Source organism: Fragaria vesca, linkage group LG4 (genome assembly GCF_000184155.1).
Source record: "Fragaria vesca subsp. vesca linkage group LG4, FraVesHawaii_1.0, whole genome shotgun sequence".
In the NCBI taxonomy this organism is placed as follows: Eukaryota; Viridiplantae; Streptophyta; class Magnoliopsida; order Rosales; family Rosaceae; genus Fragaria; species Fragaria vesca.
Genome location: NC_020494.1, coordinates 14,055,633 through 14,082,455, shown reverse-complemented (window position 1 = coordinate 14,082,455; position 26,823 = coordinate 14,055,633). Strand labels below are relative to the sequence as shown.

General features: G+C 39.4%; 4 protein-coding genes and 2 pseudogenes across 5 annotated transcripts; 1 reads left to right on the top strand and 5 right to left on the bottom strand.

Moving 5' to 3' along the window:
- Positions 1–3,725: 3,725 nt before the first annotated feature.
- LOC101303325 (xyloglucan galactosyltransferase KATAMARI1-like) lies at positions 3,726–5,183 on the bottom strand. The gene has a single exon (XM_004298166.1). The coding sequence runs from the start codon at positions 5,181–5,183 to the stop codon at positions 3,726–3,728; it is 1,458 nt and encodes a 485-aa protein (XP_004298214.1).
- A 3,896-nt stretch (positions 5,184–9,079) lies between these two features.
- On the bottom strand, positions 9,080–10,565 carry LOC101303033 (annotated as a pseudogene).
- Positions 10,566–11,293: 728 nt separating this feature from the next.
- LOC101302748 (xyloglucan galactosyltransferase KATAMARI1-like) lies at positions 11,294–12,778 on the bottom strand. The gene has a single exon (XM_004298165.1). The coding sequence runs from the start codon at positions 12,776–12,778 to the stop codon at positions 11,294–11,296; it is 1,485 nt and encodes a 494-aa protein (XP_004298213.1).
- Positions 12,779–14,309: 1,531 nt separating this feature from the next.
- LOC101302451 lies at positions 14,310–15,327 on the bottom strand (annotated as a pseudogene). Its single transcript, XR_184579.1, has 3 exons — positions 15,263–15,327; positions 15,034–15,163; positions 14,310–14,766 (listed from the first exon to the last, which is right to left on the bottom strand). The product of XR_184579.1 is annotated as a probable peptide/nitrate transporter At1g22540-like (transcript).
- A 1,399-nt stretch (positions 15,328–16,726) lies between these two features.
- LOC101302160 (heat stress transcription factor A-5-like) lies at positions 16,727–19,955 on the top strand. The gene is made up of 2 exons (XM_004298164.1): positions 16,727–16,951; positions 18,489–19,955. The coding sequence occupies exons 1-2, from the start codon at positions 16,727–16,729 to the stop codon at positions 19,695–19,697; spliced, it is 1,434 nt and encodes a 477-aa protein (XP_004298212.1). The 3' UTR covers positions 19,698–19,955.
- A 393-nt stretch (positions 19,956–20,348) lies between these two features.
- LOC101301867 (F-box/kelch-repeat protein At3g23880-like) lies at positions 20,349–22,546 on the bottom strand. Its single transcript, XM_004298163.1, has 2 exons — positions 22,429–22,546; positions 20,349–21,479 (listed from the first exon to the last, which is right to left on the bottom strand). Exon 2 carries the CDS (start codon positions 21,459–21,461, stop codon positions 20,349–20,351), a length of 1,113 nt encoding a protein of 370 aa, XP_004298211.1. The 5' UTR covers positions 21,462–21,479; positions 22,429–22,546.
- Between the last annotated feature and the right edge of the window lie 4,277 nt (positions 22,547–26,823).

Below are 26,823 nucleotides of genomic sequence, written 5' to 3'. Positions count from 1 at the left end.
AACGAGATCGATTTTGTTTGAAGTTTTGGGTGATCTCGCCGGAAAACTGGAATTCAGCGGACTCGCCGGGGAGGGAAAGTGATCGGGGACGCTGCTGGAGTCCGCTGGGGTGGAGGCGCGCTCTCGTTGGCGCCGTACGGTGGCGAACGGAGAGACGTCCGCACTTTAAGGGCTGTGTGGACGTCCTCTTTAGAACGTCTCCGTGTGTGTGTGTGTATATATATACAGTTCCTATCCAGAGCGAAGTTTCACTTTGAAATTAAAGTGTGAAGTTCCTTATTTAATTCACTTTTCGGTCATATTTCCACATCTCCACCGTTTAGTTTGTAGAACCTAATGCATAGATCACTTCTGCCAAGTTTCATTGACTTTGATAATTGTTTGGGTTTTCATAATTGTTATTTACATAAACAATTCTGAATAGACAAATTTATGGTCCGTTCATTGATTTAATCTAATTCGGTACCTTAACGATTACCAATTTGGATGAAACTTGGCAAGAGTGATCTATGTATTAGGTTCTACAAATTGAACGGTAAAGATGTGGAAATATGACCGAAAAGTGAGTCAAATAAGAAACTTCTCACTTTAATTTTAAAATGAAGCTACGCTTAGATATGAACTTACACACACAACCCTTCCAATGAGAGATCTCTTTTTCTGATAAATTCTAGGGATAGCTTCTTTATCGTCATATATGACTTAAATGAAAATTAAGGGCTGAGATTAAGACAATGAATCCTTCCTAACTAGGCCAAAATTCTCAGTCTCAACCCCTTTCCGATACCCAGATTCAAGCACTCCCGAACCATCCCATTCTCAAGTCTCAATGCAAGCACTTCTCAAACTAATATCAATCTAATTTCTTCCCACTAAGATACCTTCGTCCCCATTTCTCAAGTTGGCAGCCATTTTTCAAGATACCCAGATTCAAGCACTCTGGAACCCATCCCACTCTCATCAGCCAAGTTGCACGTCGTTGCCCAAAGAGCAAACCAAAAAATTTGTATTCAATTTGAGAACTGAAAACTACAACTAGAGACAAGAGTGGATTATTTCCAACTAGAAGCAAGACCCATATCGTCAACACCATTCTTGCCCGATATGTGGATGTAAATTCGTAAATAATTCTCTGAGTGTTTTGAATTAGGGAGATGGAGAATTCTGGGTTTATTGGTGTTGATGCTAAACTTTTTTAACGATGAAGATTGAAGAAGGAAAGGTGAAATTGATGATGATCATGACAAGAAAGGTGAAGCTTATGAAGATTTTGATGATGGGTGGACAAGGAGATTTGGACGACGGAATTGAGATTTTGATAAATGGTGTGAATTGGGAGAACTGTTTAATAAATTGGAGAGATTGAGAATCTGGAATATGAGTATTAGAAATGGGTTAAGGTTTTGCTTTACAGAATTCAACCAATCCCAATTGGGTGTTTATCAATATCCATGGAACAATTGGATTAATTCTCTTACCGCTGGTACTAGCGAGAGATGCAGAAAGAGTTCGTGAGTGTTGGAATTCTGGGTAGAAAGAGGTAAAGTGATCTCGGCCATTCTTTTTCATTAAAGCTAGATCTAACGGTAAGGAAACTATCTCTAGAATTTAACAGAAAAATGAATCCTTAGTTGGAAGGGTCTTGTATATCTATATATATATATAGATATATATATATATATATATAGTTCTTTTCTAGAGTGGTGTCCCGTTTTGAAATTAAAGTGTGGACCTCCTTATTTTGCTCACTTTCAGGTCGCATTTCCACATCTCAATCGTACAATGTCTAGAACACAGTGTGTAGATCATTCTTGTAAAGTTTCATCCAATTTGAAGATCATTTGGGTACCGAATTAGATTAAATAAATCAACAGAACAAAAACTATCCAAACAGAACCATTTGTGTAAATCACGATTACGGAAACTCAAATGATCTTCAAAGTGGATAAAACTTTGTAGAAATGATCTACATATTGTGTTCTAGACATTGTACGGTTGAGATGTGGAAATATGACCTGAAAGTGAGCGAAGTAAGGAGATCCACACTTTAATTTCAAAGCGGGACACCGCTCTGGAAGGGAACTTTGTGTGTGTGTCTATATATATACAAAAGTTATCAGGTGCGGACGTCCGCACCGTGCGGATGTCCCTCCTTTCGCCACCGTACGGCACCGGCGAGGGCGCGCCTCCACCCTAGTGGACTCCAGCAGCTTCCCTGACCTTTTTCCATCTCCGGCGAGTCCGCCGAATTCTAGTTTTCCGGCCAGATCACCCAAAACTTCAAACAAAGTCAATCTGGCCGAAAAACTGGAATTCGGCGGACTCGCCGGGAATGGAAAAAGGTCGGGGAAGCTACTGGAGTCCGCTGGGGTGGAGGCGCGCCCTTGCCGGCGCCGTACGGTGGCAAACGGAAGGAAATCCGCACAGTAAGGCGGTGCGGACGTCCGTATCTAAAACGGACTATATATATATATAATCACGATATTCAAACTTGAAACATCTACCAACATTTTGTTGGAGAAATTTTTTCAAACCTGACCAGAGAAACTAACAACATTAACTTCCTATTCTTTTTTGTATCTTGCTTGAATCACATAATTAAGTGGGTGACCAAAGAAGACAAACATGGTTTTATCAATGTCTGCAAAACTAATACTAGCTAGGATCCTTCACCTCTCTAATAACCTTCCTCACCTTCAATCAAATACATCTTCATTCTCTAATTTTGACCTGGTATCAGTATAAACTAGACTTGGTATTAGCCTTAAAACTCCTCTTCAATGGCCAGTTCCTTCTCCTCTGCAATTCCAAGCAATATTTCAGTACCACCTTTCAAATAGTTTACATTCCACACCAGAATAAACAACCTCATAACATTAACCTGTTTGTCAAAATGGCGCACACACTGATACTGCCTTGTAATAACTTGTAAACAATGTAAGATTGGCACTGATCAATAAGTTTGCTGAGGATAGAGTTGGGCAGGTCAGGCCTTGGTGCACCAATAAAAGCAAACAAGTAGGGCCTATCTTGTTTTCTCACTTGGTTCTACGACTTCTATCACTGAAACACATCACTGTCCGGGAAATTTCAAATTTCCAAAAGCTTTAACATAGTCATGTTCATGGACTGTCAATAACATGATGCTACTACTCAATATGGAACTATCATCTGTCAGCCTGCTGAAGTCCTAGGACACCCTACCAGAAACCATGAAACATCTCTAGCTTCCCCACATTTTAATTTCTTCCATTCAGGTTTTCTGGATCTTTAGCCAAAGAATCTCTAAAGTAAAGTTTGAATCCAACAAATGGAGACGCTCATCAAAGACTGCATAGAATGGCTATAACCAGAAGTCATCAAGGTTGCAAGATGCTGTAATAAGCTACAGATTATTCTCTACTGCTTATTTCTAAATATTCATGATTCAGATAACAGAATACATCAGCTGAAAAGAAATTTCACTTTCTGTAATTGATGTCAAGATAATAAAATTTGAATGTGACACTCTAGGCATTTGATCAACTCAGAAAGGTGATACATCTTACATCATGGAAATATGAAAAATCAATTCACTATACAACATAGGTCGAATGTCCTGAACTAACCTCAGACCGTAGAAACTTTTTGGCTGTATCTTTTTAGTCTAAATCTGCACATCTATTTTTTTTGTATCATCACTTTTTGTGCTCTCTAAACAGATAGTGCATACAAAGTTGCAAACTTTATTCTAGTGTCTCAGGAAATGTGTATTTTACACTATCTTCATCTGCGAAACCAATACTAGGATCTTTTCCCTCTCTAATCAACTGCCTAACATTTTCTATTCTCTCAAGAATTCCCATAACAGCAAAATCAAATGCATCTTCAGTCACTAAGCTTGACCTGGGATCTGCATATACCAGCTTTGGTATTAATTTAATGACCTTCGTTCTCATTTCCAATTGCTTCTCCTTTGAAATACCAAGCAAACGTTTCTCTATGGAGACATTTTTCAAATCATTTACATCCTTTGCCGGGATAAACACCGAATATGTGCTATGATTATCTGGTAAATGCCATAAATATTGGTTATAAGCTGAACCTGGATTGAAGAAAACAGGAATACAACCAGCCAGCATAGAGTCAAAAGCTGATCTCCTAGTGTGTGAATCCCCTGGAGGCTGCAAGCAAAATACTGAGCTCTGAAACACCTTCATAACAGTAACCGGGTTGTTGCAATTTACCCCTTTAGAACCACAATGTACAAACTTGCAAGTGCTTGAAGCTCGGCACTGATCAATGAGGTTCCCCCTGATAGATTTTTCCAGGCCAGGCCTTGGCGCACCAACAAAAGCAAATAAGTAAGGCCTTTGCAGATATCTCATTCTGTTCTGCCACTGAATAATTTCACTATCCTTTGCAGGATGAAAGTTTGTGGGGTATGGAATAGCAAAGTCATTTTTCCACAAGCTTCCTTCAACCGAAAGCATACTCATGTTCTTCGACTCTGGCAAGAACCTGAGAAAACTGCCCCATGGCCATTCCGAGCTATCATTAGTCCTCCTGAAATCCCATGAAGTCCTGCCAGTCACCATGAAATGGTCTCTGCCCCACATTCTCTTCCATTCAGATTTCCCTGAAATCCACTTGAGTAGATCTTTAGCAGATGCATCTCTGACTGTTAGATTAGTATCCCAAAGATGGAGACTGGCGTCCAGGCCAGTGTAGTATGGTACATAAATTGCTGAAGCTAGTGTGGAGATGTTTGTCAAGCACTCATACTGCTTCATCCTGTTGTGGAATATGACTTCTAACAAGTAGGGGTTTGTGGAAAACCAACTCTTGTTCGCTAAAACACCTCTGGAGCTCTCAATTTCAGGACCAAGACCCATATTTACAAGGTAAGGACACATATTTTTATTGTCATCAGAATCACTAGTAGTTCCTGAACTAAGTGACTTGCAGTTGCTGAGCAGGTCATAGTTGAATTTGGCAGGAAGATCATCATAGACATAAATGTAACGGCCGGAGCAAGAATCAAATATGTTGTGAACATGTCTGTTACCTAAAATGTTAACCCAATTGCTGAAACGCAATGGAGTTGAATGGTGGAGGAAAAGCAATGCAAAGCATAAACAAAATGACACTAGTATTCCAAGCAAGACTTCTCGAGAACACTTTCCGGTAAGTATTCTCTCCATTTGGTCCGGATGAGCAGCTCTCTACAAAGAACAACACAGATTTTCGGTTATTAAACTCTTCGAGCAGAAGAGAGAATGGAGATCGGAATGTGTCATACTGATATTGATGAGAAAATGATAGAAAATCTCTGTTTGCATGATAAGAAAAGAGCCTGTAACAAGTATGATATCGATATTGTTCCAAAGACACATCCTATACCTTGAGCTAAACTTGATTTCTTTTTCAAAATAACTATCTATATTTTCAAACCTAAACAGGATCATCAAGTTTGGAACAAAATGAAAGCTTCAAAGAATTCAAAATTTTGAGCCATAAAAAGCTTTTAATTTCTGCAACCAACTATTATGTTCATCAAATGGTTGATCAAAAACCCATAAAAATCATTCAAAATGCACATTACAGATATTAGCACGGTAGCATTTCTTCAAACATCCATACAAACCCCAAAAAGATTCGAAGAAGAAGAAGAAGAAACTTACCTAAAACCAGAGGGACTTGAACATTGCAGGCACAAGTCCTATGATCCGGATTCAAGAGTGGCAATGAAGAGTCTCCGTTGTAATGCTCGTCGGTATGGAATAGATGTGGTTTTGAAAATTCAAGCAAATGTGTAACGTCGATTAGGAAAGCAAAATACTAATTGGGAAGAGAAAGACAGAGACCGTAATCTCTTCAACGATCGGATATGCTAAGTGGTCAAAAAGGGGAAAAGTTGAATCTAAAGAAGATTTCTTACAATCAAACCCTGGTCTGATTTGATGCACTTCTATATCTGCATGGTTTTATAGTAGTGACCCTATTTTCACCATCTAAATTGATCCGTGTGTCCCCATGAATCATCGTTTCTCATCATTTCCAAACAATTCAGGTCAGTTGTATAGAAAGTTCTACCATACAGTAAATGACACATTACGAATTTAACTATGTCGGAAACTTGCGGTTTTGATATATTTTTCATTTTTCGACATTTTTGTTGTTGCACATTTCCAAAAAATATGTCGGAAAATGAAAAATATATCAAAACGGCAAGAAACCGACACTCCATTATACTCTGGGTATTGTCCAACTTCTCCGTTATGTTGTTCGATGCAAGTCATGCAACGGATATGCATAATATCGTCAATACTCAACGACCAAAACCGTTTGGTACAAAATTGGACTTTTCACCTAAACACATGTTGAAGGGGTCTGAGTTGATGCACTGTCATATCTCCATGGTAATTTATAGGAGAGTGATCCCATTGCCAGCTTCTAAATTGACCTATGTCCCCATGAATCATCTATTCTCATCATTGTCTAGGTTATACATATCGAAAGTTCTAACATACAGACACATATCGAAAGTTCTAACATACAGACACATTACGAATCTACATCTGTCGGTATCAAGTAAATAGAAAATATCCTAACCGCAAGAAATCGACAATCCATTATACTTTGAGGTATGATACATGCAGAGATGTTCACTTAGTTATCAACTGACCAAGTAAACAATGCCTAATCGCCTTTGGATGCTAGTCTAAGGGTAGAGAGTTTCATCATTAACTTCATTTGTTTTATTCTCTATCATTGAATATAAATTTAAGAGTGATTAATTTGGTTAAATACTGATCAGGTGAACACTACTGATGGTATCAGAGATATTTATTGCAAATACTCAACGGCCAAAACTAATTGGACTTTTTTACGTTAAAGAGTTGTACACGTTTTATGCTTCTTGGTCTCCTTAATTTAAGGGGGTTTATGACAATCAGGAAAGATTGTGACGTTTTGAGAAGCAATCAAGCAAATAGGACAGTTCTAAAAAAGAATGAAGCAAATTGGAAGAAGAGGTCGAAATGGGATTGCAACGGAAAATGGACAGCACTTATAGAAAGACAGTGAAAGCCGGACGAAACCGAACACTTATGTTTTATTAGCTGTTTTGACTTCAAATCTTTTTCTTTGAGTTTCGTTTTTTGGGTTCTATTTAGTCGGTTATGATTCCAAAAAGAAAAAAGAAAAAGAAAAAAGAAAAAGAAAAAAAAGAACAAGTAATGTAAGGATAATGACGTACATCGGTCGCTAATAAGAGGTACTGTCTAGAATGAGCAGTCATGCACTTATCGAGTGCAACCCACATCGGTCCACGACTAGTGTAGTACTGTACAGTTCAGCTGAAAGTTAGCAATTTTATAATCAGTTGTTCATTTCTTTGATATATTTGTTTGTAGAAAAATTCTTGCATGCGACGATCGTGTTAGTTGTCTCATGCAATCAGCCATTTGAAATCCGACACGTGTCTTTTTTTGTTTTTTTTTGTTTTTCACACCTGTGTTCTTCTTCCTTCCTCTTCTTCAACAAAGCTTCTTCTTCCTCTTCGACGCTGTCGTCGACCACCATGACAATGCAAACCAAAAACCCTCTCATATTTCACCTATGGCGATCCCCCCGGCCGCTTGCAGAAGCTTAGGGTGGTGGTCCCGTCCATGCTCTCCGCTGTGCCGGAGAAGCCGCAGAGGCTATATGACCCTTCGCCGGAGAAGCCGCAGGGACCTTCGGCGGCGTCGAAAAGGAAGGAAGAAGAAGCTTCGCCAGAGAAAGGAAGAAGAAGCTTCGCAGGAGAAGCCGCAGGGATCTTCGGAGGTGTAGAAGAGGAAGGAAGAAGAAGAACGCAGGTGTGAAAAAAAAAAAGACACGTGTCTCTTGTTTGCATTAATCTTTTGCATATGTGATCTTTATTGATTAATTCAACTTTGAATGGTTAAGATTATAATTTACATTAACAAAAGTATATAAATAAGAGAGTTCGGACGCACACGTATATGCTAATCCGGACACAAGTATTTCTCCGTACAAAAACTTGTTAAAGAATTTAGAGAAGTTACAACGGAAAGGAACTGAGCCAAAATGAACTAATGAACCCTAAACTGAAGACCCAAGTGTCTTCTTTACGGTTAGAAGCAATAACTTTAGGAGTCATATCCCACCACACAAAGCTAGTAGAAGACGTACCATACATACCACTATAAATAACAAATTAATGAAAAACGAACTAACGAACCCTAAGCTCCGGCGAGCCCCGTCCATGCTCTCCGCTGTGCCGGAGAAGCTGCAGAGGCTATATGACCCTTCGCCGAAGAAGCCGTAGGTACCTTTGGCGGCGTCGAAAAGGAAGGAAGAAGAAGCTTCGCCAGAGAAGCCGCAGGGACCTTTGGAGGTGTAGAAGAGGAAGGAAGAAAAAGAACGTAGGTGTAGAAAAAAAAAAAAAAACACGTGTCTCTCGTGTCTCTTGTTTGCATTAATCTTTTGCAGATATGTCTGTATTGATTAATTCAACTTTGAATGGTTAAGATTATAATTTACATTAACAAAAGTATATAAATAAGAGAGTTCGGACGTACACGTATATACTAGTCCGGACATAAGTATTTCTCCCTACAAAGAATTGTTAAAGAATTTAGAGAAGTTACAACGGAAAGGAACTGAGCCAAAACGAACTAATGAACCCTAAACTGAAGACCCAAGTGGTCTTCTTTACGGTTAGAAGCAATGACTTTAGGAGTCATATCCCACCACACAAAGCTAGTAGAAGACGTACCATACATACCACCGTAAATAACAACAAATTAATGAAAAACGAACTAACGAACCCTAAACTTCAAAAGAGCGTAGCGGTCTTCGTTACGATTAGAAGCAACAACTTTAGGAGTTGTATCCCACCACACAAAGCCAGTAGAAGGCGTACCATAGTTGGCTAATGCATCTGCAACATGATTCCCTTCATGAAATATATGAGATGAATGGAAATGCATTTGAGAAATACAAGTCGCCAAGGCATCAAAGGTGACCGAAGTGAGTCAAGATTAACCATGCAGTTTTCATTTGCTGTCTCAAACAATGTTTCATAATAAAATCAGTTTTCTTTTGTCACATTAAACTTGAACTTGTCACCCTCCTCGTCTGTAAATCCAAAACTAGGATCCTTCCCCTCTTTACTCATCTTCCTAACATTTTCAATCCTCTCGAGAATTCTTTTGACTGCTATATCAAATGCATCCGGGGTCTCTAATCTTGACATGGGATCTGAATACACCAGGTTTGGTATAAGCCTTATAAGCTCCTCTCTCATTGCTAGTTCCTTAGTCTTTGAGATTCCTAGCAAGGTTTTCTCAATGCTCACTTCATTCAAATCTGTTACATTCTTCACCGGTATAAACATCGAATACTTGGTGTGATTCTTTGGTAAATGCCACAAGTATTGGTTATAAGCACTACCTGGATGAAAGAAAACTGGAATACAACCAGCTAGGAAAGAGTCAAAAGCGGATCTCCTGTATAGGAATTCCCTGTAGGCAGCAAGCAATAGACTGATCTTTGTAACACTCTCATTATTGTACCCGGATGCGCACAATTGTTCCCACCTGAATTGCAATCTAGTAACTTGCAAGCACTTGAAGCTTGGCACTGCTCGATAAGTTTACCCCGGATTGAACTTTCTAGCTCAGGCCTTGGTGCCCCAACAAAAGCAAACAAGGCCTTTCTTGTTTTCTCATTTTGTTCTGCCATTGTAACACCTCACTTTCTTTTGTAGGGTGAAAGCCAGTAGGGTATGGAATTGCAATATCATTTGTCCATGAGCTTCCTTCAATAGACAACATAGTCATATTCTTGGATTCTGGCAAGAATCGAAATTTACTACCCCAATCAGTATTGTTGTCTGTTTTTCTTCTAAAATCCCATGCAATCCTCCCAACAGCAAAGAAATGGTCTCTCCCCCACATTTTCTTCCATTCGGGTCTACTCGACACCCACTTGAGAAAGTCTATACCGAAGGAGTCTCTTGCAGTGAGGTTAGGATCCCACAAATGGAGACTGTCCTCTAGGCCAGCATAGATTGGTATGTAAACAGCCGAAGCGAGAGTGGAGTTGCTTGTCAAGCACTCATACTGCCTCATCTTGCTGTGGAATATGACATCTAATGCAAACTGGTTTGAGGAGTACCAACTTTTGTTGGTTAAAACTCCTTCAGAGTTGTTTATTTCTGGACCAAAACCGAAATTCTCCAAGTATGGACACATGTTTGGCTTGTCACTCCCTTGAGTGAGAGACTTGCAATTGTTGAGCAAGTTCTTGCCGAATTTGTCTGGAAGATCATCGTGGATATAAACATAACGACCAGAGCATGAATGTGTGGCAGATTGGTTAGCAACAACAGTGGTTTTGTTTTTGGGAATACCAGTAGGTTGAACTTTTGTATTCACATAGAGATAATCAGCACCATTGTTGACACCCGGAAAACTAGTTGAATAATCAAAAAGGAGTAGGAAGCACAATATAGAGGAGATGAGAATGCCAAACAAGATTTCTTGAGCACACTTTCCAGCAACTGGTTTCGCCATTTTAGAAGACCTTTGAGAGACTACGCTAGAGAATGTGGACTGATTCAACTGGACTACTGGAGTGTAAAACCAGAACATGATGATCAAACGTTTGAAACGTTGTCTGTAAAAGGAGATATCTCTGGTGATTAATTTTGATTATGACTTTCCTTCAGTTTTTATGAGTAGCGATCTAAAATTCTAATGTTAACTAAGTAATAAATCTCTGTTACTGATTCCCTCCATTTTCTACCTCAACGTGCATTGCTCGATAGCTAAATGCTTTTAAAGTTTTGGATCCTATAATCACTCCTAGATTTTTTTTTCCTTCACTTTTCTCTTCCATTTTCTGTCTCACACAGTTGATATTGGACCTATAAACTAAAGAAAGTTATATTTCACCTATGGAGTTGCCTTCTTCCTTGTAAAATTTGTGATCTATTTTCGCCTTAAGCCTTGGAAGCTAAGATATAGTGTTGAAGAAGCATATAGGAGAATGGATCTAATACTGCAAATTGATTCGAAGGAAAAAAAATAAAAAATTGGAGAAGATATATAGGTGGAACTTTTGATTTTGCGGTTAGGAAAATCCTGGTTACATTACAGAGGAGAAAATCTCTGATCTATGGTACCCCCTAACTCAAGTACTAAACCACTTGGTCACCATCCCTCATGGACCAACATCAAGAACCAAAAAGAAAATTTATAATAATAATAACAAAAGAAAAAAGAATTGCATTCTGTCAAATTTATTCTAGCTCCTTTGGAAACATGAACTTGTTACCATCCTGCTCTGCAAATCCAATACTAGGATCCCGCCCTTCCCCAATCAGCTTCCTTACGTTCTCTATCCTCTCAAGTATTTTGTTGACAGCAATATCAAATGCATCCTTGGTCTCTAATCTTGACCTTGGATCTCCATACACCAACTTTGGTATTAGCCTTATCACTTGCTCTCTCATCGCGACTTTCCTATCCTTTGAAATTCCAAGCAAGATTTTCTCAATGTCACCGTCTTCCAAATCTCTTACTCTCCTAACTGGAATAAAAACAGAATACTTGGTGTAATTCTTTGGCAAGTACCATAAGTACTGGTTATAAGCGCTAGCCGGATGAAAGAAAACAGGAATGCAACCAGCCAGAATCGAGTCGAAAGCTGCTTTTCTGGTGTATGTATCCCCAGTAGGCTGCAAGCAGTATACTGATTTCTGAAACACCCTCATAGTAGTAACCGTTTCTTCACAATTGATCCCCCTTGATTTGCAATTTAATCCTATGCAATAGTTTGAAGCCTGACACTGATCGAAAAGTTTGCCCCGGATAGAGTTTGGCTGGTCAGGCCTTGGTCCACCAACAAAAGTAAACAAGTAAGGCCTTTCTAGCCTCCTCACTTTGTTCTGCCATAGAAACACCTCAATGTTATGTGCAGGATGAAAGCCAGTAGGGTATGGTATAGCAATATCATTTGTAAGTGAGCTTCCTTCAATTGCTAGCATAGTCATGTTCCAGGACTCGGGCAGGAGCCTGAGTTTACTACCCCAGTCAGTAATGTTTTCAGTTTTCCTCCTATAGTCAAAAGCAACCCTTCCTGAAACAAAGAAATGGTCTCTTCCCCACATTTTCTTCCATTCAGATCTACTTGAAACCCACTTAGCAAAATCTTTACCGAAAGCGTCTCTGGCTGTGAGGTTAGGATCCCACAGATGTTTACTGTCCTCAAGGCCGGGATAGATTGGTATATAAATAGCTGAAGCCTGAGCGGAGTTGTTTGTCAAGCACTCATACTGCTTCATTTTGCTGTGAAATATGAGCTCTAATGAGAACTGGTTAGTGGAGAACCATCTCTTGTTGGTTAAAACCCCTTCAGAGCTGTTAATTTCAGGACCAAAACCGAAATTCTTTATGTAAGGACACATATTGCGCATGTTACTCCCTTGAGTAAGAGACTCACAATTATTGGTCAGATCATAGTTGAATTTAGCAGGAAGATCATCATGTATATAAATGTAACGACCAGAGCATGAATCTATGGTAGATTGATTGATAACAGAAATCGACTGGTTCTTTATACCAGTTGGGTGAGTTTGTTTCTTTTCAAAGCGATTAACACCATAGTCTACCCCAAAAAAAGTACATGGATAATCAAAGGGAAGCAGTACAAAGCATAAAACAAAAGAGATGAGAATGCCAAACCAGACTTCTGGAGAACCCTTTCCAGCTAATGATTTTCCCATTCGGTCTTTTTTCGGAGATCTGAGTCTACAGTAGAATAGCTTCGACTGATTCAATGAAGACTGAATGCAGATTAGAATGATAGATGATAGGACTTATATATGAAAGATAGAAAACTCTTGTTTGTAAAAGAGGAAATATACATCTTTATGGTGATTAAAATTGAGAAACACTTTCCATCTTTGTTTATGTGCATTAATCTAAACAAATTAAGTAGAATAGTTGTTAGTTTGTTACTGATTCAGTGCATGGAGAGGGGTCAAAGTTTCCCTAAATGCCTCTGGGATCTTGAACCACTCCCAGTTTTTTGGTTTGAATGATTTTGTTCTCTAAAGGAATGCAGTCTACACCTTATAAATATGCAAGGGAAAAAAAATTAGTAGAGCATGAATCTTGTTTTGGTTTTGCATCAAAGCTAATGAGTATGGTAGCTTTCTTGTTTTGATGCTGCATAAATCATTTATTTATTTTTCTTTTGGTGATGGAAAATTTCTGATGCTCATCAGAGTTATGGACTTATAGTGCAAGCAGATTATTCTACCACTCATTCTCTATGCCCTTCACTTCCTTTATACCTTCTTTCTCATCCAACAGTTGACAACTTCGGCTCTAATTTAAGAAAAAGCTTCCTATTTCTAAATGTTTTATAAAGAAGTCACCGGGTTGCATGCATTAGATTTATTAGGTATTGCAGAAGTTTAAGAACTTTGTCAAATCATCTTGTGCAAGCAAGGCTTTGTTGAGGAACCAGAGAATTCATATGTTTTAAAAGGAGCTTGAAATTACAAGAACTTTGTCAAGCCTAAAAGAATCTATAAAGTTTTCTGGTTTGAACAGTTACAATACGAAGAAATACTAGGTTGAGCAAATGACTTGAGCAAATAATATGTCATGCTTAATAGAGAATCACAGTAAGGTTGGTTAAGCTGTGCGCCCCAGTGCAATAACAAGTAATAGTACAACCTGAACCCGCTAAGTACACAATAACTGCACACAGATGCTACTTTGATGAGTCTCATTTCTAAAATTCTATACAATAACTGCACACGGATGCTACTTTGATGAGTCTCATTTCTAAAATTCCAAATGCTCTCTCATACATAAAAAAATAAAAATAAAAATAAAAAAAATCTCAATATAAATTTGACTGTATAACTCAATTTATTTTATCCAACTTGTTCAAGGTATCCAATGTAAAATTAAAAGATTTATCTGGCCATGTAAAGTAGGAGAATCATACATAAAAATCTTCACTTATTATCAATGTTGTTTTAGTCTGCCAAGATTCGTGCATGGATGGGGTATTAATAGCTTTGTATGCATCAAACTTACTGAATCTTGTTGCTTAGTTTAACCTCTTCTCTTAAATCTAATGTTTGGTCAATCAACTCTCAAACAAAAAAGAATTAGATCAAATAAATCTCTTACTTGAACTGTTCAGTGCTTTGGTGAGGTAGAATTCCTCAAGGTTTCTCTTCAGAAGCTATTGCTGAAGAACAAGTTCGCCGATTCCTTAATGATGCAACAAACACCTTACCAATTCTCACAAACCGGCTTTCTCATCCCCGGTGACGCTATATCGCTAAGTTCTAGTTCAAGATGGAAAATAGGCAATGCGAAGACCATCAGAATACAAGGAATTCTAAAATCAAGATCCCAGCTCAGGTTGTCCTGAACGTAGGCTAATAACGAAAAATATGTACACAAGAGACCTGCACATAAACCAAAATACCACCAATTGAAGAATGAGCTTTTGGTTCTGCATTCCTCTGCATCTTGTCCACTAAACTGATGAGCTCCAAAAGCCTGAATGCAAGGCTTGTGTCCATCCCGACAGCAACCAGATAGAAGAATAACAATTCTTGGAGACGAGAAGAACATGGTGTTGACTGAGCGGTTTTCTCAGTCAGAAGCGCTAAGAGAAGGAAGCAAGGGCGAGACAGTAAACAAGCCAAGTCCTTGTTCCAATTTAGATAAAGAATGGTAACACCTAAACATAGAAGCAATACATATATTTTAATCAGTCCTCAAGAATACAGAATCAGTAGGTAGCAAATTCCATCCTAAGGAGAACCAAAATCATATCAAAGTATCAAACTTGGCTTAATTTCAAGAGTTCTCATATAATGTGATTGAAGGCCAGACTTTACTTACACATTGGTTTGATTATAGAGCTAATGAATTGTATGTTCACTATTTAAGCAATATATTCAGTTTCTTACTAAAAAAACATGTATCAGACCTCAAACTTGACTACCTTGGTTTTTTTCAAGACAATAAAATGAAGAGGCTCCTCTTGCCAAAGCAGAGCAGAACTTGCACATCTAGCTAGCCTACAAGAGCTGCTGCATAACCTGCATTACCCTCACTAGCCTGCCACTACCACTCTATATGAAAGGTTTTTACTTCAGACAGTAAAAATAAATCTTTTGCTCACATTTAATATGTACTCTGCAAATATTGAAACGCAGAAGAGAAAGACAGACCAAGATGTAGAGGAGTGAAGCAACGACAATGGTGCGGTAGCGTCCGAGGTAAGAATCAGCAACAAACGCACCCAAAATAGTGAGCACCAGCGATTTTCCAGCCCAAACGTTGACATTTTGAGCCGCCGTGGCCGTCGACTGACCGAGAGGCCCTGTCTGGTAGGAGATAAGATTGGCGCCGATCCCAGTGTAGGCGACCCTCTCCGCAATCTCCACACCTATTATGAACGAGACGGAGCGCCAACCGCCTGAGGGGACCTGAGGACCGGACCACATTGGCAGTCAACGGCGCCCTCCACCACGCCGTTGTCGTCGAGTAGGAGTGGAGTTTGGCCGTTTGGGTTCCCGGATACTCGTAGTTGGCCATTTTTGACTGCTTGAGCTCGCAGAAATGTGGGCAGAAAATTCAATAAGAAGAAGATATATATAAATTAAATTAAATTAAATAAAAAAAATACCGTGGTTTATTCGACTCATAATATAGTTGTTGTTGCATTTAATTATTTATTTGATAGGAAAAAAAACACACACACTCACCACCATCTCCTGAGTGGTCAAACAATTTCTAACTGAATAGGAGAACAAAAACTATCTCGTACGCCGGTTATCATTTGCGACCACTATTTCGTTACGTGAAACACATGTTAAAAAGAAACAGACTTCAAAGTAGCTGATAATTTGTTTGATGTCAAGAACAATTGCCTTGAACCTTTGAGAAAAACTACAACTCGAACGCAATCGATCTTGAGCTTGGAGTCTCATTCTCTCATGATTTCTTTAATATAATTTGTTTTTATTTAGTTCTAAGTAGTCATTCTCTAACCGCAAAGACTCTGGTATGGAAATTAATATGCCAACCAGCAGCCGCTGTTGGTTGGCAAATCCGGATCCCTCTGGTATTTGTATTTGGGACATTAGCTCGATTGAACACTTTAAAAACCTCTAGACAGGAGCGGAGCTAATCAAGGACATGATTGTTGTGTTGTGTTTAAGTGGTGGACGGTTAGAACAAATCCACGAAACCACTAAAACAAAAATCAGTGTTCTAAAGAATCCATAGTTACAACACATGCTCATAAGCAAGAAACAAGAAACCAAACAAAGAAGCTCGTAATCACCATTCACCACAGAGAGAGTTGTAGTACCTTAAGTCAGAAAGACATGACGAATCTACCTACCACTTTCCCAAACCGAATTTGGAGGAGGATGACGTGGCATCGGACAAAAGAAAATCGTCCGTTTTGGAAAAGTTGGGTATTCTTCAAGTCAACTCTGGTTGGCTGCCGGCACAAACCTTCGAACGTCTTCTATTCTATTCTCGGCTCTCTTTCCCACCTTGTTCCAATCCCCGCTTCCTCTTTCTCTCTCTCTCTCTCTCTCTCTCTCTCTCTTCCCTTACACTTCATCACGACCCATTCCGACCCCAAATCAAGTCGGTCCCACCGAATCCCCGACCCCCGACTAATGGACGGAACCGCGGGTGGCGGCGGAGGAGGCGGCGGTCCGGCGCCATTCTTGCTGAAGACGTATGACATGGTGGACGACTCGGCGACGGACGAGATCGTGTCGTGGAGCTCCAACAAGAAGAGCTTTGTCGTCTGGAACCCTCCAGAATTCGCTAGGCTTCTCCTCCCCACCTACTTCAAGCACAACAACTTCTCTAGCTTCATCCGTCAGCTCAATACCTACGTGAGCCGCCCTCCTCCATTTTCACTCTCATTTTATTTATCATATTTTTCTTGTTTTTTGATACTAGCATAGCTAATTCCATAACATTTTCCTTCCCATTTGTTTTGATGCAGTAATTATAGTGTATTAGTATTTTTGTGTTGCTGAGTGCATATTATTAGGATATAATGTTATCTGAAATCGATCATGAAGTATGTGATTTTAGGTGAAACTATGAGATATGAGATCATGCATGATGCCTACGTTTATGATGACTTAGTTAAGGTGAGGTTGAAAGCATCATTTAGACTTATGATGGACTAATGGAGTTCTTCCATCTATTTAGACGAGTTAGTTCTACTTGCAAAGCTTCGCAGTGCTATTGATTCTTCCTTTGTTCACTAGCACTTTAGAAAATGTATCAGTTACCTTTTGCAACATATTTAGTGATACAAATGGGAGTTGGAGCTGTTGACCATACTTTTGGCTTGCCTTCTGAGTTTTCCAAGGTACAAAAGGAGATGGAAATGCATTTCCATAGCTTAGGACATGCCTCAAATATTCGCATGACAGAGGTGACTTTAAAGTAAGATGATGATGGATCAAGTATATATTATGTATGGGTAGATACAAAGTCATTAGTGACTGGTAGGGGTAGGTCATTGTTGATTGAACGCAGCCTCTAGGAATGAAAAGGGCTACATTGGGCTGTTGGTTTAGTTTGACCACAGTGCCAGGAATGGAAGCATGGTGCGAACATAATGGGGTTATATGTGCATGACCTCTTGGGAAACATAAAAGTGATAGAACCCCATGATATTGTATATGAGCCCTCCTTACAAACCATTTTCCTAGACAAAAATATATATATCTATAAGTCATAGCACAAGGATGGGAGCAGCAAAAGTGTAGAGCTATTGTAATCTAGATTACCTTGAACCAGGGCAGACCAAAAGTTCAGATAGCAGTTTCACAATAGGAAATTTTAGGGGATAATATGCATTCACATTGTTTTGCTGATATGACAGTCTTTCCGATCAAGGCGTTGTTGATCAACCTTTGAATTCTTATTTGTTCCTCTCTTTTTTCTGTGTTTTTATCTGTAGCTTGCAGATCTGATTTTTAGTTATCTAGCTTAGATCATATCATGTTCAAATCTACTTTACTATTGTATGGGATATATTGTTCATTGAGGTAAATTCTGTATGGCCTTCCTTAGGTCGGCAATCCTTACATTCTATTGCTTAATGGTAAGCAAATTCAGCCAAAAAAAAAAAAAACAAATAATGGTAGGCTAATCTTAGGTCAGGAATTCATATGTTGTTCATTTATTTTTATAGCTTATAGTCTTATACTGTCATTTATATACATGCCACATAACCCTCGTTTATATACCTTAAGTGCCTCCTTACAAATTTGTTTCCCACATTAACCCTCTTGCAAATGCAGGCACTACAGGCCAAAATAATATGGTATCATCTCTATATTTTTGTTTTTATTATATGTGAAAGTGTGCTTTAGTACAGTTTCACTAAGCACATTGTATTCTTGGCCACAGGGATTTCGAAAGATTGATCCTGAAAGATGGGAGTTTGCTAATGAAGAATTCATACAAGATCAAAAGCATCTTCTTAAGAATATTCATCGCAGAAAGCCCATTCACAGCCACAGTAATCCCCAGGGTTCTATGGTTGATCAGGAAAGAGCGGCTCTTGATGATGAAATAGAGAAGCTATCAAATGAAAAAGCTGCACTTGAGGCAAACATTTCAAGGTTCCAGCAGCAGCGATCTGCTGAAAAGCTTCAGTTGGAAGACCTGACACAGCGGGTAAATGGTATGGAGCAGAGGCAGAAGAATTTACATACATTCTTAGATAAAGCTGTTCAGAACCCTTTTTTTGTTGAACATCTAGCCCGAAAAATTGAATCTATGGATTTCTCAGCGTATAACAAGAAAAGGAGACTGCCTGTTGCAGAACTCTCACAGCCGGTTGTGGAAAATAGTTTCATGGATAACCAAAGTAGTTCCAGACCTGAGTTTGGGAATATTTTCCACCAAGACTTTTCAAGTAAGCTGAGACTGGAATTATCTCCAACTGTTTCAGATATTAATCCGGTTTCACATAGCACCCAGAGTTCCAATGAAGATGGGGATAGTTCAACTAGGAAGATATCGGAAGATCTGAAAGGTGCACAGATGAGAACCAAAGGCCTTTTATTTGCAAATGAACCATTAGAACTTTCAGATACTGGAACATCCTTTGCATTCAAAATGGATTCGGTGTCACGAAAATCAACAAGTGGTGGAAGCCCTGGATTTCATTCCTTGCAGCCAGGTTTGCCATCAAATGAGGATAGTGATGGCCTGATAGCCTGTCACTTAAATCTTACATTATCATCTTCTCCCTTGAAAGTGATCAGTAGCCCGCATTCAGCTACAGTACCCCTAATAGGTCAGGATATTAGCAACTCCCCATCCTCAGGTTTGAATGCCAATGACAAAGAATCCGATATCAGAGCTCTTCTGCACCATAACCTGGCTGATGAAGACAGGCCTAAAAATTCCCCAAAAGAGGCCACAAAACACAGTAAAGGGCATGCATCTGGTCCAGTTAGAGTGAATGATGTTTTCTGGGAGCAGTTTCTCACGGAAAGGCCTGGCTGTTCAGAGAATGAAGAAGCGAGTTCTAATTTTAAAGAAAATCTGTATGATGGGCACGATAGAATGGCCAGAAATGCTAAAGGTACAGAAACACTTACTCTTTGACAACTATGTGAGATTCATCATTCTTAAGATTTCAAACTTGACGTGAATTTACCTGTAATTGGTTTGAATAAGTTCTTGCCAAACTGCCATTAGTTCTTAGTTGCCTTTTGCTACTGTTAGGGGTTATAATTGGTAATGTAGTCATGTGTGGTATCTGTGCATACATTGTAACTACGTTTCTAACAGTTAAATAGATATGTGATTTTGGTTTCTGAGATTATTTTCCACCTGTTAAAAAGAAGCTTATTAACCTGCTAATTTGCCATTCTGTTTGATGTATCTCTTGCTTAAGTTCTGTCAGCAGTAGCACAATGAGCTCAACCCCTTGAAATATGAACAAGCTCGGCAATTCATGTTGTGAAAGTTATCCAGATGTTTTGAGGCTTGTTGCTACAAAAATTATGTCAATAACCATAGGTAATGCAGATATAACTTGAAATGCAAAAAGATCACTTTTATTCAGAAGACAATAAAACTATTGAAGATTCCCATGCTAAGGAACACAAACATAAAAACAACTCGACTACATTTCAGTCACCAATTAGTTGGTACATTTCAGTCACCAATAATACAATACTGGAAAGAAGCTAGCTACTTGACCATATTAGATGGGAAACCAAAGGAAATAGATTGAGATATTGTTGGGTAGCTTCAGTCCTCCTCCAACTTCACCACTTCTGCTACTGGCAGTGACTCTAGGTTCTCCTCATAAGTGAGAACTTCAACAGGAGAATCATATATGTCCTCATGAATAATCTTCCGAAACGTCCTTGCTTTAGGATCGTACAACAGTAAGCACTTCTCATCATGTGCTATCATCACTTGACCGCTATCCAAAATGCAGACTGGCTTCAAACCGTGTTCACCACGTCCAAAGTCTTGACGTATAAGCTCTGAAGGAACATGTACCACTCTAGTCCATGATTCCCCGACCCCAAATTCCTTCATAACCCATATGCTAAGACAAGAACAATCGGGTCCAGAATACACAAACAGACGATTTTTAGCAGTGCCGATCCCCAAGCAGGTGAGTTCAAAGCTTCTGTCAGGTCCCAAGTCTGGTAGTGGCAATGTCTCCTCGAACCTGTTGTCTGCTAGACTGAACGAGATTATGCTCGACTTCATGAAGCTTATGTTGATCCAGTGAATTGCTCCATTTAAGTAGCACCCCTGAAGGTCTTGCATACTCTGTTTTCCACACTCGAGATCTATATACGTCCTCCATGCGTTTCTCTTCACTGAAAACACTTCAATCACAGTCTTCAGCGGATCACTATGTCCTAGTATGATTTTATAATCTTCAGTTGAAGGATCATAACCAAGACCATGAAAAATCAAATCTTTCTCCTGAAGAGCCGGTTTTGGAAAAACCCTAGTCTCTCCAGTGGACGGGTTCCATAACAAGAGAAGAATTTCATCCTTCTCGAGAAGTACCAGTGCATGGCAGGAGCCCAACAACGTCACATCCGTGTTAGGCTCAACTATGTTTGAAGAATGAACCTCTTTAATTGCACTATCAATAACCTCCTTATTGAGGGCTTCATATTGAATGGAAAGAAGGGGTTTGGCCATAGTGGCGTACAGGAGCCGGCGTCTGTTTATATTGATGTTCTGGACTAAAGCTTGCCATGGCTTGCATACATGCTCAAAGCGGTTTAAAGCTTCCACTGGTAACCTTAAGAGAATGTCACGAGTGATCCCTGGTTCGAATGAGTGACTAGTAGTCTTTCTTTTCAACGAGGATTTCACCAACATCATTTCCATTCCTTTTAGTGAACAAATCTACACATCAAAATAACCAAGAAATTAACAAGACCAAATGAAAATTAACACACAACAACAACAACAACAACAACAATTAATAGCAAAATACCAGGAAAAAAAAATCGAGACAATTAGAAAACAGTTGGCCTGAAATCCACATGAAAAATCTTCATTGTTGTCATTTTAAGTTGATATCAAACAAGTTAAGTCTGTTGTATGCTTATACACAAAACAAATAGTAGATATTGGGGAAAAATAAAGATAACTCACGTTTAAAAAGGGATGAGTCGTACCAACGTATTGAATTGTCCTAGATTAATATATTGAATTGTTGTCGTCCAGCAGCCAAAGTATTGAATTACCGTCGCCTAACAGACCACCGCGCTTAGACAATCAGACACGAAAAAGACCAAATGTTGAAAAATCTAGCTTAAAGCGCTTTCTCTTTCAATCAGCTACAATACTAGAGCTGAAGAGCCAAAGGGGATATCAAAATGGGTAAAGGTGGGATGAAAAGTGTCAGAGGGATTTGTTTGCCCAATCAAAGGCTATATGACATATTTCTGAGTCTTATTGCTAAAACTTGTTCTTGGAGGTCAAAATTTAAGAATTTACAAGACAGTGAACACGTATTTATATTGTTTTAGGTTCCTCTAAAAACAGACAAAAATTAAATTGAATTCAATGTAGCGTGATACATACATGTCTTAGTTAATTTATCTGTTAATTTGGAAGGGGCTATGGATTTTTTTGTCAAAGATACGGTTCGAAATCTAATCAATACCAAACAAAACGCTGAGAAGTTATAAATATACTATAGATAATTGTAAATATATATAATATTATTAGAATAGCCACTATGTTACCATAAGTATGTGACTATATTACCTAATTTGAATACGAAACCAAAACGGAATAAAAACGTGAAACTTTAGGATATGAATGAACATCTGCATTTTGATTAAACCTTGCGGCAGAAAACCCGAAACCAAATTTCACCCCATTCGGCGGCGCACCTCCTTGGTGGTGTCGTTGTCGGATGAGTTTCCTCTTGCTTGACTTTGCGATTGCGTAGCTGTGCTGGGATAAGAGGTTCAGACTATTTTCCGGTAAGCTCATGGTATCGGGAAGAGATTGGGTGTCTCTAACCCACCTGTCAAAACAAACAAAGTCAGAGGGCGACCCCAGGTGTAACAGGGGCATCCACTCTTATGCTTCAGTCAAAAATGTTGATTAGGCAAAAAAGGGAATACAGTAGGAATTTGGACTTACTTGTTTTAGAAGCTTGTGCTTGTTTTTTAGGCACATTAAGGGAGGGTCCTTTCCTCCATTTTCGATGTGGGAGCTCCTTGTTCCTTACTTAGGCAACTTTCCCTTATCTTTCTTTTATTCTTTTACACTTTCTTCATATTTTCTTATTGAAATAGCATTATTTTACCTTTAACTGAGTCATGAGTGACCCGATATGAAGTCATGAGTGGCTCCTTGCTCCTTACTTGGCCAACACAGACGATGAAAAGACACAATTCAGAACGCTTTGGCCCTCAATAAGGAAGATGAAGACATGGCTGCTCCGGGGCCAACTTTTGAGAATTGGTGCGTTGCTCGACGGTGGAGAGGTGTACCAAAAACAGCTTGATTTTGATGGTGAAGCCAAAAGTTGGATGAGTTTTTTGGGTCTTAGATCCGGATCGACTGCGGTTTTTACCAAGGTTTTCTTTTTGGGTTTGTTGAGATGGCAGCTGTAAGCTAGGGTTTAATGAGTGGAGTGTCAAGCCTTCCTTGAAATTGGTGTTAGGGAGGCAACACGACAGCTACTCGTAGTGGTGACTGGGTTGACTATGGTATGGCCTCATGATGGTTCATCCACTGTTATATGGCCCACCGTTCTTCAACCGACAAAGCATTGGGTTGTGAATCGCTACTCCAAAGGATTGAGTTATTATTTCTGACTTTGTTGCACTTTTGCATGGTGTTTAGTCTTTTTTCATTCTATAAAGTTTTTGGAGTAGTTTTTAGGATCTGTTAATCAAATGTCAAATAAATCCATACTCTTCCAAGTTAAGGTTGTTATCATGGATTTCAATGAATGGTACGATTTGTGTAGTTGGGACGTTTCAAAGAAAACCCAGTTTTCTGCCAGCTTAGACCCATGCAGTTCATTAGCAGCCAGCGTTGAGGTTTCAAAGAGATCCTGGGATGGCCCACCCATTAGTTCTCTATTATGGCTAGATCCTGTCACAATTATTTGCTACCTATATTGGTTAATTTAGCTCGATCATATACTTAATCTGGCTTTCGTTGTTGAATCTGTTGACATATTAGTCTCTTCTCTTTAGAGTGAGGATACGTAGTGTGAGGCTAGAGTCATTCGTCTTTAGTTATAATCCCTTGTTGGGTGTTGTTTCATGGTTTGATTCTTGACAGGATCAAATTATCCTTCACGGGATTTCTCATATCGTACACCAAAATTGGTTGTCCCCTTGTTTGGCGACCGGCCTCCCCACTGACACAACACCAACATCAACGCTCGAATTGAATTCAACCACCACCGAGCAAAACCTCTGCCCTAAGCTTAAGAGCAAAACCTAACCACATCAACAACCACCGGCTAAGTCCCGTTCCACATATTACAGACTCGACTATACGCCGCTCGCCGAAAATCGTCTCTACCTCGTAGCAGTCTGATTCAAAGCACAAAATTCATAGACCCGACCCAAGCCAAGTTGTCGTTGACTTTGTGTCAAGTCGAATCAAGTCAAATTCAAGCGAATCTGGTCACCGTCAAAGGCCGCTCCATGTAAGGAGATCGCCGACAACCCAAAGCCTTTGAACGGCGACAAAAACACCCGAGCCAAACCCATGACCGAAGTTCCCAAACCAATAATTACCAATGCGCCGAGAACTGGAAGCTACCACCGAGTCAGGATCCTCCGTCGAAGCTCGTCATATCCTCGCCACTTCTGGTTGCACAATCTGGGGACCTGAAGATCCCACCGCCGCCAACAAATCCAAAGGTTTCACCTCATGAAAGTTTTGAAAGTTGTGGAGCTCTCACCTATATATCACATGAAATAAGTAATTTTAGTGAAATTTAAATGTATAGTGAAACAAGCAAGTATGGTGAAGAAAGAAGATGGTAGGGTGGTTATAGCCACGCGGCCGCGATGTTACCAAAATCAAACTACACCAATCAATTTTTAAATTTGAATCCAATATTGTGACGTATCTTTCCATTCTATTTTGTAATCTGATTCATCGATCAAGATCTGGTAACTAGAAAGGAACCCTAACTATAATTACAAAGAAAATAGGAAGGAATGAAATGATGTACGTAGTGACCACGTCATGTCGTCATTGTAGGAGTTGGTGAGTAGTAGGAGTAATTGGTCACAAACCCTTAAAGAAAAAGGGTCAAGCTATACTTTCCCTTTGGAAAATCGGAAATGCTTCTTATTAATTTTCACGAGGATTTGGTAAAGTTTTAAGAACTTACGGGAAGGCTGTCTCGACAACTACCTCAATCAGATCTTGGCACTTGGCGGCAGCGAAATACCATCTTGTGACAAAATTATGGAGGCTTTCCTCGTTTGCTTGACCTTAAATAGGTACGCATTAGTTTAAAAATTCACCATCAAGAGGATGAACCAGTTAATGAATTTTTCTATATGATTCTCGTAGTTGTCGATGACGCGTGATGGGAGTTTAATAAGGAACCATATGAGAGATACCACGCAAGGGGTTTCTTGGAAAACGTGGCATGCTTGAGCATTTTTTTATCTAGTGAAGTCGAGTTGAGACTAAAAAACTTTTGAGTGGGGTTAAGTGTCGCCGGTACCGCTATGGTTTTGATCAGTTTGTATAAGATGAGTAAGGACGCCAAGTATGGTTGTGCTCGCTGGCATCCATCTGTGATCCATGGTTGCACAAGCTTTGGCTGAGTTTGAGTAAGAGCTGTGTTTGGAGGTCAGGTGTTGGGTGTTGTTGGCTAGGAAGCATGAAAGCATCAATAAAGAGGTGTTTCGCTTCTGAAGCGCAAGCGAAGCGGGAGAGGCATGGAAGAGTCGGGGAACGACTGGAAGCGTGCTTCAGGTGGGGAGCAAGGAAGGGGGAGTGCGGTGTGACAACAGATGGGGAGCTAGGAAGGGGGAAGAAGAGGAAGGAGGAAATTTCCAGAGTTCAAAGCCTCCTCACCGTAGAGATTGTAGATCTGACGCTTGGTGGGGTCGGAGAGGACGTCATAGGCCTTAGCCAATTCGCTTGTAGGCCTTCTCCCACCCTTAGCAGCACGAGAGAGAAGGAGAGGATAATAAACAAATAGAATAGCTATCTTTGTTGAAAACAAACTCTTAAACTGAATAACTAAATTTAACTTTTACCTATATTTATCACTTATTTATGATCACTACTGGAGTTGCTCTTTGGCCTCGTTAAGAGAAAGTGAACAAGAAATCTTTACAAAATCATACAATCGGTTATACAAGGGTTAGACACGAAATCTTTAGATTTTTATACAATAAACACTCGGAAGTTTTCAAGACAATATAACAAACAAAATCTCCAAAGCTTCACACAAATCGTCAGTCATACAAAGCATCGAAAATTACTACAAGGATGTGAACAACTTTCAAGCATCAAAATCAACAATATGTTCAAATACATGGCGTCACAACCTAGTTCTCTCTAGTTGATTTTATTCAAATTGGCTTGAAGAAAATAGATCACATATACCAAGTTATTTTCTAGCGTCTAAAGTGAGGTGATGCTTCGGCCCAAGCTCTTGGCTAGTTCGAGCGTGTTCCGTGTTTTCAGAAGGCGGTGTCGTTAAGATTCACGGAGGGCGAACCCCCTACAGGAACCAGGCAAGACTCGTATAGTGGTCACGGAGAGCGAACTCCCTATCGACCCCTTCACTGAGAAGAGATATCAGTCTATGACCTTGAGATCCAGTTAAACAAACCTGAGAACCATATCTATGAAAATAACTTGCCCCTTACTCAATTGAGAACAAACTCGGGTCACTAGACTGGTCTACAAGTGTTAATCAAAGCCGCCCTCAACCTCATGAGATCATAAGATAACATGAAGGGTTAAGGCTAAGATTAACAAAAGTGGCTTCCCCCTACATGTTTCACTTTAGAAACTACAATAAACTCAAGCATACATAAAACTATAAACTTCCTAGAAATTAAACTAAGTTATTACAACATGCATTCAAGCACACAAATCAAAACAAAAACTTCCAAAAATTAAAAATACAAATTGGCCAAAATTAATTACAAGCCAAAAACCAATAAATAAATAAAAACTATATAACATCTTCTTCGATTCTTCTTGGCCTCCCCGGCAACGGCGCCAAAAA